The sequence below is a fragment of the Apis mellifera genome, linkage group LG13, assembly GCF_003254395.2.
Source record: "Apis mellifera strain DH4 linkage group LG13, Amel_HAv3.1, whole genome shotgun sequence".
NCBI classification, from domain to species: Eukaryota; Metazoa; Arthropoda; class Insecta; order Hymenoptera; family Apidae; genus Apis; species Apis mellifera.
The window spans coordinates 2,296,190-2,312,806 of NC_037650.1; the positions used below are offsets into that span (position 1 = coordinate 2,296,190).

General features: G+C 19.5%; 1 protein-coding gene and 1 long non-coding RNA gene across 5 annotated transcripts in view; one reads left to right on the forward strand and one right to left on the reverse strand.

The window, feature by feature from the left end:
- Positions 1 to 1,895: 1,895 nt before the first annotated feature.
- Positions 1,896 to 16,617, reverse strand: part of LOC727146 (sphingomyelin phosphodiesterase) — a 42,762-nt gene continuing 28,040 nt past the window's right edge. For 3 of the 4 annotated variants that reach the window (XM_026444651.1, XM_026444650.1, XM_026444652.1), the window contains exons 3-11: positions 14,943 to 15,151; positions 12,168 to 12,464; positions 11,042 to 11,434; positions 9,586 to 9,758; positions 8,494 to 8,856; positions 8,053 to 8,245; positions 7,047 to 7,231; positions 6,138 to 6,323; positions 1,896 to 2,031 (exon numbers count right to left, since the gene is read on the reverse strand). In XM_026444651.1, coding sequence (XP_026300436.1) covers positions 1,962 to 2,031; positions 6,138 to 6,323; positions 7,047 to 7,231; positions 8,053 to 8,245; positions 8,494 to 8,856; positions 9,586 to 9,758; positions 11,042 to 11,434; positions 12,168 to 12,464; positions 14,943 to 15,151 — 2,069 coding nt within the window. In that variant the 3' untranslated portion in view covers positions 1,896 to 1,961. Of the gene's footprint in view, positions 2,032 to 4,378; positions 4,622 to 6,137; positions 6,324 to 7,046; positions 7,232 to 8,052; positions 8,246 to 8,493; positions 8,857 to 9,585; positions 9,759 to 11,041; positions 11,435 to 12,167; positions 12,465 to 14,942; positions 15,152 to 16,617 lie in introns of those variants that run through there. The other variant, XM_006571779.3, reaches the window with a different exon arrangement.
- LOC113219190 lies at positions 10,182 to 11,430 on the forward strand. The gene is made up of 2 exons (XR_003305942.1): positions 10,182 to 10,947; positions 11,044 to 11,430. It is a non-coding gene; the product is annotated as an uncharacterized LOC113219190 (long non-coding RNA).

A 16,617-nucleotide genomic window follows, 5' to 3' on the forward strand; every position in this document is an offset into this window, starting at 1 on the left:
TCAAATAGTGATTTAAAACATTATAATAAAACTTGTAAAGATTATATTTACAAAAAGGTTTTTTTTATGTATATTAAAATATATATTATTTGTATGTATTTTATTTTTAAAATTATGCAACTTTAAAATATTTATATTTTCAATTGTAATAAAATAATACATTTTATATACTTGTTTAAATATTATTGTTCTCTTAATTTATATTTTTTTTTATTTCTTCGAAATTTTTGAATCATTACAATAATATCAAATTAAAATTCAATGGAATTTGCTCTTTTTATTAAAAATACGATATAAAATTTTTTATATTTACTATATATTATCTCTTTATACATTTAAACAAATACATGTAAAATTTGCAATGAATGAGACCTCAATTTCACTTAATATGTTACTTTCTCTATAATCATTTAAAGCTTAAAGTAGATACTGGTTGGAATATTTTTAAGGAGAAAGTACATACAATGGAAAAAAAATTAATAAATTGTCATAATAATAAATCTTTCTAATATTATCATAATTTATGTATCTACATAATTAAAATTTTCTCGTATAATATTTCCTTATTCTCTGTGAATATCTATTCCGAACATTATTTCATTTATAATAAAACCAGATATATCTTGAAAACGCATGAAATAAAAAAATCAAAAATATCGATCGAAAATAAAATGTATGATTTTTATAACTAAATTTTCGTTTCTAAACAAACATAGTAAATATGTATATTTAATTTTAATATTAATAAGCCAAAAATAGTAAATTGATAAATATTGATTATTCTATTGTTAATGAACCAATAAGATAGTAAGTTTATATATATATATGTTTATAATTTTATATCATTTAATTAAGAATAAAAAAAATTTAATAAATATTTAAAACAATGTTTATATGTAAATAATTAAAAATAAAAATATATTTTTACTTATATATATTATATAATTATATATAAATTTTCATACATTTCATAATATGTTTTATTATTTGAAAATTTATTTATATTAAAAAATGATAAATATTTTTGATAACAAAATATTATAAAACGACATAATATTATAAAATTTTCAATTTTTATCAGATCATATACAATAGAATAAATATTGATTAAATTTTGTTCAATAATCAATAATTTAATTTCTTTATTCATAAAAAGATTGTTAAATTTAGGTTATAAACATAATATTTAAAGCAGCATTAAAGTCAAACATATACGTATAATAAAGAGATTATATAAACATTGTATGTTTAAAACAATTAATAAATCTAGATAATTAATAAATATCTAAATTTATTATTTTGTTAATTATTTAATATATTTATTTAAATATTTTATCTGATATTATTATAATATCTAATATAATCATATTTCAAAAAAATTTTTTTAATCATTTTCAAAAATAAACTATAAAACGTGTAATTTATAGATATATTTTTAATTTTAAATATTTTATTATATATTTTTTATTTCTATAAGTTTTTTTTTTTATATTCAAATCACAGATGTTTTTTTATTCAAATAAAATTAATATAAAATAATTATAAAATTTTATATAATATTCATTTTTTTAATATATATTCATTTTCATAAAAAAGATATATTCATAAAAGATAAATAAAATAATTCTTTTCAAAAATTTTATCAAATAATTTTAATACATATCAATAGCAACATGTCATTATTTATCATGTTACATGGATAAAATCATGCTATAAAAAAACTTTATTCTGTACATCTATTACTAGTTAAATAAATTTGTTTACCTATATGTATACAATATAACAGGAATCTCAGTGTTATATCTGCAAATGAAAATATAATTCCATTATACTTTCATGTACTTCACATTCTTTTGTATGTAAATACGTAATGTAGTTTTTAAAACAACATTGGCATCATTGCAAATATTTAATAATTTAATAACAAAAAATCACATAGTTTTTCATTTTACACTCTTCCATTATCCCAGGCCTAGTACATACTTTGGTAAATTGTATGCAAATCGTGGGATTGCCATGAAAACAGACATTCTGCAAAGAAATTATAAAATATAATTGATTCTTTCTTTATGAAAACATATATATATATATATATATATATATATATATATATATATATATATATGTATATATATAGATATACACTTTAACAATTCATTGTGTTCAATTTCATTATGTTGCAAATAATCTATTTAATAAAAATAAATAGTAACTTTGTATCAATTTAAATTAATATTTTCAATATAAATAAATAGAATTTATTTCTAATGTTGGTTAATTAAAGTGTATATTTTTCAATAATTATTAATATTGATTTATATATTAACAGTTAATTTACAAATTAATTTCTCTTTTAATATTATTATTATTGTTATATTAATATTATTATATAATGTGTACATATATATATATAAATTGTGTACACACATATATATATATATATATATATATAGACAAAATATTAATATATTTACGATTATTTTAGTCTTTAAAATCAATTTTCTAATATTAATTATATACACAATGTAATTATATATATATTTTAGAGATACAAATATTAAAAAAGATTTTTAAATGCTATATAAATAAAATCAGAAAAATTTAAGAATTTTAAAAAAGTATATTTTATCTTGATATACACATTAATTTTACTTGTTATATGTATCTCCAATAAAAATTTTGTGATAAAGATAAAAAGAAAATTTTTTATAATAATCTTTATAATTAATTTTACATTTTATCTAAACTCTTTTATTTAAATATATTGAAATATTTTTTAAGAAAAGAATGTTACAAAAATGTAAAAAAAAAAGTTTTTAAAAAATTTTTTAACTATAATAGATATATTATTATATCATATAAAGCTTTATTTTTATATATTATTATATTTATATATTATATATTATATATATTTTATTATTGTATTTATATATTATATATTATTATATCAAATAGATCTTTATTTTTTTTAAATAGAATATAATTTTTAATGTACTAATCAATGCAACAAATTATTATTTACAAAAAAATATTAAATTATGTTGAAAAATTACTTATATTTAGTAAATATATATTATAAAATTATTGATAATAATTGTGTAATGAATAATATTGATCATTATTTTATATTATAATTTTAAATTTCATTGAATAAAAGATAAGAAAAGTATGAAAATATTAATAAATATTTATTTATACTAGATATCTTTGCATATTTCTTGCCATCAAGTTTTATAAAATTTAAATTAATATAATTTTTAATTTAGCATTTTCCAATATAATATTACATAAAATATAATATAATATATTAATTAATATTGCATATTGTATTTCTTGATATCAAACAATTTTTTAAGGACATTTTTTAACATTTTTTTTACAACATTCTTTAGTTCCTAAAAAACTCATTATATTTAAATATATAGTGAATATATATATAAAATAAATTGTTATTTATGTTTATAAATGTTTATTAAAAAACTATTATGTATTTTGCATAAAAAGTGTTATCAATTCAAATTATATACAATTTATAAAAAAATAATTTAATAAATAAATAAAACTCTAACCGAAAAATTTGTGGTTTTTTTTTTTTTTTTTACTAATATAATTTACATGCTGCATTTTTAAAGATAAACTTTAATGAACATTAATTACATGTGCAAATAATTTAATAATGTATTAAAATATTAAAAGAGAAATTAGTTTCAAAGTTATTTGTAATTTATATTAGTGAAAGCTTTCATAATTAATAAATACTAATTTATGAAGCATTCAGCATAATTTAAGCAAACAGTTAAAATCTATATACATGTGTACTACTTACTATAAGCAATGTAGTTTAATGTTGAAAATTTCAATCACCATGTTAGATGTTCCATCACCATATAATATAGTTTTTTATTTAATTACAAAGTGCTATATACCAATAAACATATTATATAAATATATAATATTTTAAATATTTAAAAATATATTTTATTTATTTATTTAATATTACAATAAATTTTATTTAAATGAATTAATAAAAATTTGATTTAAATTTTAATTTTTCATATTTTATAAATAAATTTAAATATATGAATAAATAAAGTAAAGTTTCATAAATAAAAAAGAAAATCATATAAGTTTGATTTATTTAGATAATTTATAGTTTTTAAAATGTAACTAAATACTAAATATGTTACAACACAAATGATGAACTTTTCAATAAATATTCAAAAAGAATATCTTATTTTCTTATTAATATTCTTATTTATATTATAGCAATCATTATATAAAAATATTTCAAATTTTAAAACATCTTTTAAATTGATAATAATTTTTACTGAAATCATGAAAACATTAACACACACAAGTATTATAAATTTATATATAATATAAAAGTTTTTTATATTTTATTACAAAATAACATATTTACAATATTTATGTGCTACTAATAAAGGATTTCATAACAATATTTTTTCTTGGTAAATTGATATAACATTTATGGCATTTGTTTATATCACTTCAAACTAAATATATTCAAATTAAAGTAATTCTAAACTAAATAAAATATAAACTAATAGTGGGCGCTGAATTTCTTTTGAAATTTTATGACAAATTTCTTGCAAGGGAAATGCTGAAACATATGAATAACGTATTTAATTTATATACTTTAATTTTTTATGCATTTAAATTCATGCATCTAATTTTCAGCAATCTATATTATAACAAAACAGAATCAATAATAATCTATAGTAAAACAGAAATTAATTTAATTAATCCTTTGAGTATTTAATTCACACATTATATAAGTATCTTGAAATCTTTTAAGAAATAATTTACTTTATAACAAAATTTGATTAAAAATTATGCTTAGTTATGAATAAACAAAACTAAATATCTAGTAAGAGATCTCTTTTTAATTTATTCAATTTTATATTTAATAGATATATTTTATAGAAATTTAATTATTGTTTAAGAAAATTATTTAAATAAAAAAGGATTATATATTATTATTAATAAATAATAAAAATATTGTTGTTAAATGCATAGATGAAAAAAAGACAATAGAAAAATAAAAAAAAGAAAATTAAAATTTATTTTAAATTTATTATAATTATTTCATAATAACGAATATATTGTTTATAATTATAAAGACAGTTATAAGAAGCATTATATTGCAAAAAATTTTTTTATCATATATTTATATTAAAAAACACTCAAAGGATTAAATAAAAGAAAGTTAAGTACAAATTGATAGTTAAATTAGAAATAATTAAGATAATTATTGATATTTGAAATAGTAATACTATTTTCTAATATTAGTATATGCTAACTATTTATGAAAGTTCATTCATAATTAGTAATGCAAGTGTTTCATGTAATCATCATCATCATCATTATCATCATAGAATATACAAAGTAAAGATGTATATTTAGTTATAGCGTGCAGATTAGTAAAATAAATTGTACATATTATTTTGTATAATTATAATATAAATTTGTCTGATCTTGTTATCTATTACTTAATAATTAATAGTTATTATTACTTATTTATATTTGTACTATTGTATTTGTAATATTTTTAATTTACATATTATATTATTAACAATTAGAATATTAAGTAACACATTTATTTTTAAAAATTTTTATCACAGATTTGTATAACTTTTGCGAATTTCTCACAATTTTACGTTAATATATTATATTATTTTTAACTAATTTTATATAAATAAGAAATTTTTTTCTTTTTTTCAAATTTATCAAAATTAATTAAAATAATTTTTCAAAATATAAATCTTTTTTTTTTAATATTTAAATTATTAAAACAAATAAAATTTAAAACAAAATTGAATATTTTGTATTACAACTAGCTTCCACTGAGAACATCTTATTAATTACTAAATTAAAATATTTCTTATTATTAAAAAATTAAAATAATAAAATATATTATAATTTATGCAAATAAACAAAATATTTTCATTATGCATAAAAGTGCTTACAAAATATGTATCAATTATTATATACAAAAGAATTAATAATAATAGCTGAGAATAGAAATTGAGAGGCAAAAATATCTGTAGAATTATACGTCAACTCTGTTGGTTTCAACATCACCAGAATAATTTTGAAGCCACCAATTATGTACGTACGAAAATGCAAGTCCGTTGTAAATCCAAGCTCGCCAGCCTATTCTCGTTTCATTATCTATTCTAGATTCAAGACTTTGGCATAGCGCTTTTCGATCATGACTTCTTCCACTTCGTAAATCACAAAGTAATCTCTTTCGACATTCATCACTACATGCTGGCCTTACAGGAGAATTCTTATAATAATGTCTAAAACATAACAATATATAATGTCATTTTTTAAAAATATTTTGAATTAAATTTCATTCAAATTTTAATTTTATAAACTTTATAATATTTCTTAAATTAAAGATTTTTTGATATAAATAACTTAATATGATATTTTTTTGTAGAAAATAATAAATTGTATCAATTAGTACAATAAAAATTATAATTCTAAAAAAATAAAAGTTTTAATATTGTATAATATATTCTCTTATATCACTTTTGTAATAACTTTTTTTTTTAAAAAATATAAAAAATTTTTTATTATATTAGATATAATAGACATAATAAATACTTATAATACACTTACATATAATAATATTATAAATATAATTACATATTTATTATTTTCTATATTTATTCTTTCTATTCATTATTAGTTAAAAATGTAGAATTATTATGCATTTCATAGAAAATTTTTGAAAAAATCAATTTAAAATTTTGCATTACAAAAATTTGTTCACAAATTTATAAGAAATAAAAGAAATTGTTATATTAATATTTGTAACATTAATTTTGAATTATTAATAGAATAGTAATATTAAATTATATTAAAATTTTTAGTTAATATATAGATAAAAGTTGAAAAAATTTATTTTAAAAATCATATAAACTATAATACAAAAAATTTTTCATACAATTGTCATACAATCAAACATATATGTTAGAATATTTTTTTAACTTTTGAAATAGTTTGATGAAACTTACTTATAATATAAATCGAAAAGTGATGGCTCATTGCTCATTTTATCTATCAAAGAATCCCAATCCTTAGGCAAAAGTGATGACATTTGATATGCTTGTCGAGCACTGTACATTTTGTGCCAAATGGGATAATCATAAAGATTTGCTTCTTTTAAATTCATTACCCAAGTTTCATGATCTACGACCATCTATAAAAAAAATTATATCACAAAGATTATATCAGAAAGATATTAATAAGATAAAGCGATAAAATTTTTTCTTTTTCAGAAAATTTGTCGATCTTATAATTTCTATAATTTTGAAAAGAAAAAAAAAATATCACGAAAATTCAATTCAATTTTTAAAAGAAATTCAAATTGATTATTACTTGCATATAAAATATTAAATTGATCGCAAATAAATATGATTTCAAATTATATATTTTTGAAAATACAGAATTCTTGAATATCAAAATTATTAGCAAAAACAAAAAATTTCTCATACATATTCATTTCATTATATATTTGATGAATTTATATATCAATTAAATATATACAATACAAAATAATAAAATAATATTTTTTTCTTATTTCTTTTTTTTAAATATAGTTTAAATGAATAAATTGCGAAAAATGATCATTTTTAGAAGTTTTTAAAAATTCTTGCTCTATAAAAAAACTCTATCCTAAATATTTAATTTAGTATATTATTTAATTAATTATATATATTATATATAAATATAATAACTATATATATAATAAAAATATATAAATAATATATTATTTAGTATTATTAATATAGTAATTTAGTGCAGTATTCATAATTTTTAATTAATAATTACGTTTCATAATATGTCTAATTAATGAAATTTGTTAAAATCTATGAAATATATTAAATATTAAATTTTATATTAAATGATTTATAACAAAATATTAAATAAATTAATAATTAAATAATTTATCATATTAAGTATTAACTTTCATATTTTAAAAATTTTTTGCAAATTATAGAAATAGAAATTTTAACTTACCCTCGTTGTTTTAGGATGATCCCCATCTACGTAATATATTCTGTATCCTGGATTGAGTTCATAATAAGGAGTAACCGATGGCCCGATATATGCTATGCTTAGAGCTCTGCCAAAATCGGCGGAATCGTAAAATAGTTCGAACTCATCGTAATGGGTATGCCCGAAAAATTGTGCCGTGATTGTAGATTCATATCTGTTATTAAAATAATCATTATATTTATAATTTTTAAATAAAATTCTTAAAAAAATTTATCATATTAATTGATAATGAAACTTAAATACAGATTTACTTCATTATTTGAATATTATACTTGTTTTTTAAATGCATGAATATTGACAATCTAATAATTTAATGACATTCTTGAATTACATATGTTGTTTTCAAAGAATGTGAATTATATCGATTGGTTTCTTAATCTTTTAATTATTTCCTATATTAACCTGTTAATGATCTGATAATAATTTCGAGACCAAACTTTCAAACAATCCGAATGTCCAGGTGGTATATGGCCAATAATATGAACTTTCTCGCCATTCATTTCAGCTCCTTGTAACTCGTAGACCAACCACTGAAGTTCACTCACTGGATCCGTGCTATTTATTAGCAACCACCAATTCTTGTTATTACAGTAATTCATGTTTACAGAAAGGATTCTAAATCCTGGTCGTACTAAAACCGAATAAAAAGCACCACGTCGAACAGTGTGTGAAACACCTGCTGGTAACCATCGTCTCCAATGTTTATCAAGCGCGTCATACAACCAAGATATACTATTTTCTTTAGGAACAAATGATGGTGGAAAGCTGAAACATTTATAAATTATTTCTTTTTTCTTTTCTTTTTTAATTCAATTATACACCGTGTTCATTATTTAAAGAATATTATTAAAAATTTTTTTCAAGATCAAGACTTTTCAAATCTTGCAAGATTTATTCATTTTTTATACTGCAGTTTTATCTTATAGCAATTCCGACTTTTGAATTATTTATTTGTACATTCAGTTAATTTTAAATTATTTTAATCGAAATAACATCGAAATTAATTTTATCGAAAAATTTTATCTAATTGGTTTATTCGTTATTTATAAATTAGAATAATTAGAAATAACTTTCGTCCAATAATTACAACAAAAACATACTTTGATAACAAAATTTTTAATCTTATATTATATAGTTATTTTGTATTTTTATTAATTTTTTGTTTTCTTATATTGTATAAATAAAGCAGAGTAAAAAAATTAAAATATTATTTTTTTTCTATTTATATATAAGAAAAATCTTAAGCGCTTTATACTAGAGAAAATAAAGAAATCTCTTTAAATTTGATTTTTCAAAAATCAGAAGAAATAAAAATCACAGATTATTTGGCTATTGTTAAAAAAAATTGCTATAAATAAATACCAGCTATAAAATGATGCCAAAAATAAATAAAATCTTAAGAAATCTTTTTCTTCCTTCAAAAATTAGGACAATTTATGATGAGTAAAAAAGATGATCTTAAATTAGAAAAATATTCAAAATAAAGGAATGTACCTATTAACAGGAGAACTTTCGTGATTTCCCAATGCTGGGAATATTGGTATTCCAGGAAACATTTCAATAAGTTGTATTACTGTATCATGCAAAACTTTCAAATTTTCTTCTCGCGTTTGATTCCACACATCATGAGGTGGTATATCACCGGTCCATAAAATATAATCTATATCCTGTATTGAATTGAAATGTTTACAAAATTAAAATATTTTTTTTTTATCTTGTTTGAGAAGTAAATTCATTTTTTTTTTACATTCTTTGTTCTGATTAAATTGGAATAGATAAAAGTAAATAATTTAAATCGTTATTATCAAATTTTAAAAATGATATTTAAAAATAAAATTCAAACTTGTTAGAATTTTTTATATAGAAAAATTAATTTGATCCATACTTTAATTTTTTTGTTGTTATATTATTTAGATTGAAATTCTTTCATATTTTATATATTTATCTAATAATTTTAATAAACTTTAATAATTTCCAATATAAAAAAAAATAATTTTAAAAATAATTTAAATAGAAATATTTATTTTGTATAATAATTTGATTCGATATAATCAATTTAAAATTTTGATAATTTAAATTATGCATTTTTCATTATCTTTCTCACAAATATTATATTTTAATTGAAACTTCTACAAAATATATCTAGAAGAATTTTAATTTACAAAAATATTAATATAATAATTAAATTTTTATTTTAAAATTTAATCTCTTCAATATTATCGAAATCGACATAATCGAATGAATGCACATAATTACTAGTTACCGGACACTATGCTATTCTCTATCATTAAAATGTGGGTCAATTCCCCTTCGTTAAATTTCCAATAGAAATACGTGACATCATATTATCTTACTACTATTAAATTAGATATACATATAATATAATTCACCAGAAAATAGTAGAGTATTTATCTCTATCTCTCGCTCTCACATTTCATCTCTTCTGTCATCAATATCGTTTGTTAGAAAACAATTAAACGATAAGTCTCCCAATCAAAGAACTTCTCTTTATTTGTAATTGATACTTTAATTGGGAGATCAATGCTGTAAAATCATTCCAGTTCTTCGCTTATCATCTTTGTTACTTTTCTCAGCCAATATGCGTGATAATAGGAAAGATGGAATAGAATGAGAGCGCACATTTTATCTAGCCAACTTCTGACGAATGTATACACGTCACGTGACACTCAAGCCTCAAGCCAAGCGTTACACGTGACGTGTCTATAGCAGTGAAGATAATAACGTTACGTAGAGAAATTGAATTACGTTTAGTGGTAGTGGGATAGCATAGAGTCCGCATCTAACAATTCTGCAACTTCGATCGTCGACTTTAGCAGTGCAGCGACAGGAGAAAAGGTTGAATTTCTATCAAAAACGAAAATTAAGGGAAACATTTTGGATAATCCATTTAAAAAAATTATTAATAATTATTGCGATAATGATTGCTTACAGAATGGGTGTCGACTATGTGTTTGAGCATATGTTCAACGGTTCTCTTCGGCGTATCGCATTTCCTATAATCACCCCATCGGCCAGCAGCTGCGGCTGGTGTCAGGGGCGATCCATTTGTTAATCTGCAGCATAACGGTTCGTTACAATCCGCATTCGCGCCTTCTTGATAATAAGGATCGTAGTGAGTATCGGAGATATGAAGGACTTTGAAGGTCGGCGCACCTTCTTGGGGGGGCACTGGCGGTTTAACTGGTGGTTTATTCACAGGTGGGAATGCCACTTCCCACTCGTGTAGAGGATTGTAAGTGTCGTCGCATGCGTCACCAATAACAAAGCTACAGATTTGCGCTGGTCCCATATCGACTTGTTTGAGTACGTAAATTACTTCTCCCTAAACAAAATAGTCATTCAATTTCGTATTGATTTGATAAAATTTGATTTTGAATAGGAAAAAATGATGGATTATATTTGAAATATATTTGATTATTGGATACTTTACTTTTTTATTTCATTAATTTTTATGCTTTGGTTATAATGTCATTAGATTTATCACCCTGAAGAACTATTATTGATACATTAATTATTATATATAAAATTACTTTTTATATGATATTTATCTTACTTTTTATATGATTATTGGATACTTTACTTTTTTATTTCATTAATTTTTATGGTTTGGTTATAATGTCATTAGATTTATCATCCTGAAGAACTATTATTGATACATTAATTACTATATATAAAATTACTTTTTATATGATTATTGGATGCTTTACTTTTTTATTTTATTAATTTTTATGCTTTGGTTATAATGTCATTAGATTTATCATCCTGAAGAACTATTATTGATACATTAATTGCTATATATAAAATTACCTTTTATATAGTATTTATCAGTAATGAATCATGTGAATCGTGTATAGTAATGGATCGATTCGATATTGTTTTTTAATCATAAAGAATCATTACAAGCATTAAAATGATGATCATAGTAAATCGTATTATATTATCCAAGTATATTTCAAGATATTGTTCAGAATAATTTCAAAGTATTAAATAACACTTTTATTGGCATAATAAAATTAAAATATAATAAAAAAAGAATTTATAAAGTAAAAACTCACCCCAAAAAGTAACGTAACGCCTTCACAAACTCGAGGACTTTGAATATTTAGCGATACACAAAATTGATAAATACTGTTCATAATTTGCTTATCGTCCTTTCCGACTTTTATGTAATGTTGAAGAAGGCCTGCGCCAACTTTGCACGCTGTACACGACACTTTTGACATCACCGATGTTTCCACCTCCATCATAACTTGTTTTAAGTCTAATAATTTTAAAGCTTTATCCACAAACCCTGACAAATGTCCAGTTGGTTGCACATTTTCCATCTCCCACAACATTCGAGAATAATTATACTGAAAATTATTCGAGATCGATTATCAATGAAAACTATATAATTAAAAAGAGATAATATATATCTTCTTGTAAAAAAAATTGAAATTAATTTTTTTTAGAATCAAGAAATTCATCAAATCGAAAATTTCAATTTTTTACAAATTTACTTCATTTATTAAATTTAGAAATTATTTGAATTTCAAAAATTTCGAATTATAAAAATAAAATAAATAAATGTTACAATATCCGAGAATTGGAAATCTTTTAAATTTCGAAAAATCTTCGAATATTTTATATATTTCTAATTTTAAAAAATTGTACAAAATATAAAATAAGATTCCATATTGTTTCTTTTTTTCTTGAGAAATATTCGTTTGAAATATTGAAAGATAAAAATATATCTCTATATAAAAATATATATTTTTTTTTATTTATCTTTATTTTATAATGAATTTTTCATTGAATTAAAAAATTATATCGATTATCGTGAAAGTTAATTACATTATCCTGTATATAAATACAAATACAAATAGCAAAAATACAATATATTGGGTATTTCATGCAATTGAGTCCAGTCAGCTTTCAAGTCATAACTTGATATTTTAAAAGATAAAAGAAAACTTATTTAGATAAATTTAACATTGAATGATAAATGATTTAATATTCATATATATACGGAAATAAAAGCGTTCTAATGTTTTCAAAGTTACTTTCATTTTTAAAATTGATTATTTTCAAAGATTGAATTGATTTTTTTTCAATATTTTGATTTACATACATTTCAATATTAATTTCTTATATTTTTTATTACTATTTTTTTGAAAATATTGTTGGCAAGCAAAAAAAATATATAAAATTTATTTAATAAAATTTTATGTAAAATATTATATAAATATAAAAAGCATGGAAATGTTAAATTGGTCTGATATGAATAAATATAGAGAAGAAAAAAATTAAAATAAAAAAATAAAATCTTAATCAAACAATGTAATTAATAATTTATATACTGATATAAAATATATAGGAATGTAGAAATGTCACAAAATATTAGACAAATAGATAGAAAATATTTTAAAAAATAATTATTATTAGAAGATATTTTAATTTTTCAGAGTTAATTTCTATTTTACGTAATTTTTCATTTTTTTTTTAATTTTTAAGAAATTGAATTTGTTATTTTTGAAATTTTAAAAATTAAATATATATATATATATTTATAAGATATATAATATCTTTTAAAAGTTCTCATAGTGACTAATGTCTGAATTTGTAATTTGCATTGATTGATTAAAAGATTATTGTCAGTTAAAAGTAACTGATTGATTGATAGTGTTTGATTAAAAGATTGCTTTCTGCATTGTTTTAGAAGTGTGATATAATTATATGTGATAAAATTGATAAAATTTTTACATTATCCTTAAAAAAATATGAATATCAAATTCATTAAAAATATTGTAATTTTTAAAATGTAAAATATTATAATATAAATATATAAATTTATAAAAATGTTAAATCAAAATATTGATATGAAATAAATTCAAAGAAAAAGATTTTTAAAAAATAACTTTTCTAAATTACGAAGAAAATGTAGTGAATTAAATGAAATTAAATATTATTGTATTTGACTGAACATTTCTCAAAATAATAATAATAATAATAATAATAAATATCAATAAATATTATAAATATATATGTAAATGAAAATACAATATTAAAAAAATCAATTTAAAATATCTTTAAAAAATAATCAATTTCAGATAAAAATGTTATAATATTTTTTATAAATAAATATATTTATTTGTATAAAAGCGCATAGTTTGAAAAAAATAAAAGTAACTTTAAAAACACCATTTCTATTTCAGTTATAAATAAATATAGAAAATTATTAAATATTATTTTTTTACATTTACCTAAAGATATTTTCTTATTTATATATATACATATTTAATTTTTTTCTAAATTAAAATTATTCTAAAAAAAATTAAAATTTATTGAACTATTAATTTTAAAATTTTTCAATGATAAAAACTTAAAATAAAAAATTGAACCGATAATTTTATTTTACTTGACTACTAATAATTAGGGAGAAAAGATTTTGTTCAGTTACATGAAGCACCCTATACATTTACATCCTTGTTGATCAACTTAGTGAAAGTATTTTGGCACTGAAAGTGAGAGTCGACGTCGTCTCGTCGAACATAACAGAGAAAAATAAGAGAGAAAAATAACAGAGAAATACGGAAGAAAGACGAGATAAAGAAATTGTATTTGTAAAAAAAAATTATAATTCATCTATATTCATAAATGTATGAAATATATTATAAAATTATACATATTATTATAAAAATAACATATAAATATAAAGAAATGTAAAGAAAAATTGAAAGAAAGAAAAAAAGCAATGTTCATTCTATTCTTACCCGAAGAGAGTAATTTTCACATTAATCTGACATAAGATGGACAATATAATGTGAAAGTAAAAAGAAAAATTTTCTTACCCGTTGTAATTGATCAGGACTGGTACCATTAACGATGAAAGTTTCTGCGGTCGGTGGTAATTCTCTGACTGAGTCAGTAAATGGTAAAATAGTGACTTCCAATTGTTTTGCTACATTTGTTCTGGAAGCGAGCCATTCGTCTGCAAGTCGCGTCCAGTTGCTCATAGGCATTTCTTCTTCGCCTTTTGATTTGTCTCTGATAGGACTTCCTGTAAAAGGAAAGAGCAATAAACGCTTTTCTTTTAGGAAACGTAGTAATCAATTTTTTACAGAATGGTCATAAATAAACAAGAACGTTATATACATTTATGTAATGTTAAATACGCTAGCGTTTATAGGATGTTGAATTCGATCGAATCTCACTTTACTAGTTTCACATTAATCGCAAAGAATTTTTTCTCAATTTAAAAAAATATTTTCTTTGACCGATTCATAGCTTAGAAATTTCATAGACAAAAGATTTTATTGAAAGAGCAGATATCAAGATATTAAATCTAACTTTAAGTTAAAGAGAAATCATACAATTTTTATTCTTTAAGATATTTCTTATTAGTTTGACAAAATAAATAAAAAAAATTGTTTTTTAAAGTATGTATCTGTTAAATGATACGAAACAATCTGAATAATGATCAAATAAAAATAAATTAAAAAAGTAATTTGCATATGAAAAAAATTTCAAAAAATAATATTTTTTTGCAAAGTGTATTAAAAAATTGCCATATTTCTTCATCAATAGATTATTTTTTCCTCTTAAATTCATAATCTTTATAAATTATGATAGCGATTTGCATTGATAGTTTGAAAAATTAAATAAATAACAAAATATTATTCCATAAAATTAATTAATAATAAATCTCATCAAATGTTATAAATGTACGAATCAGAGTTAAAGATGATTTAATAAAAAAAAATCGAATTCTAGATCTGATATATCATTAATTGAACTATATAATGTACATTATATAATTATTTAAAAATAAATATCAAGTATTATGATTTTATATTAATATTTTGTCCAATTGATGAAACAAAATAATTTGATTTTTTTAAAATAAATTTTTAAAAAATTATTCATTACAGAACTATTATTTATAAATATATATTATTTTATTTATAACTTAAATATTTTTAAATTCACATTTTTCGCAGTATTATTACTATTATTTATTATTATTATTATTATTATCTATTTAACTCAATCATAATTTTTCTATTTGCAGCAATTAATATGTTGAAAATGAAAAAAAGAAGAAAACAGAACAAAAAAAAAGAAAGAAAGAATGCATTTCGTAGATATATCAATGAACTCTTCAATAAAAGTAATTAGCAGACCTCTAATTATTTCTACATGATGCAATATAAAAAAAAAAGATTTCTGTGAAAAAAGTTACGACAGAAAAAATGTTATATATAGCATTTTTTTATAAAAAGCATTCATATATTATTAAAAACGAAAATAATATTTTAATTATTTCAATTGAGATACTCTACATGATGACAAATTTTATTTGATATTTATTTTCTCATTGAGAAAGATTCATTTTTTAAAAATATTTCTATACATATTTTAGAAAGTTATTATGACTATCTTATTTATTTTAATAATATTTAACAAATAATTCTTGCATTACGGATTTTTCATATTAGAATTTTTATTTTAAATTATTTTAAAATG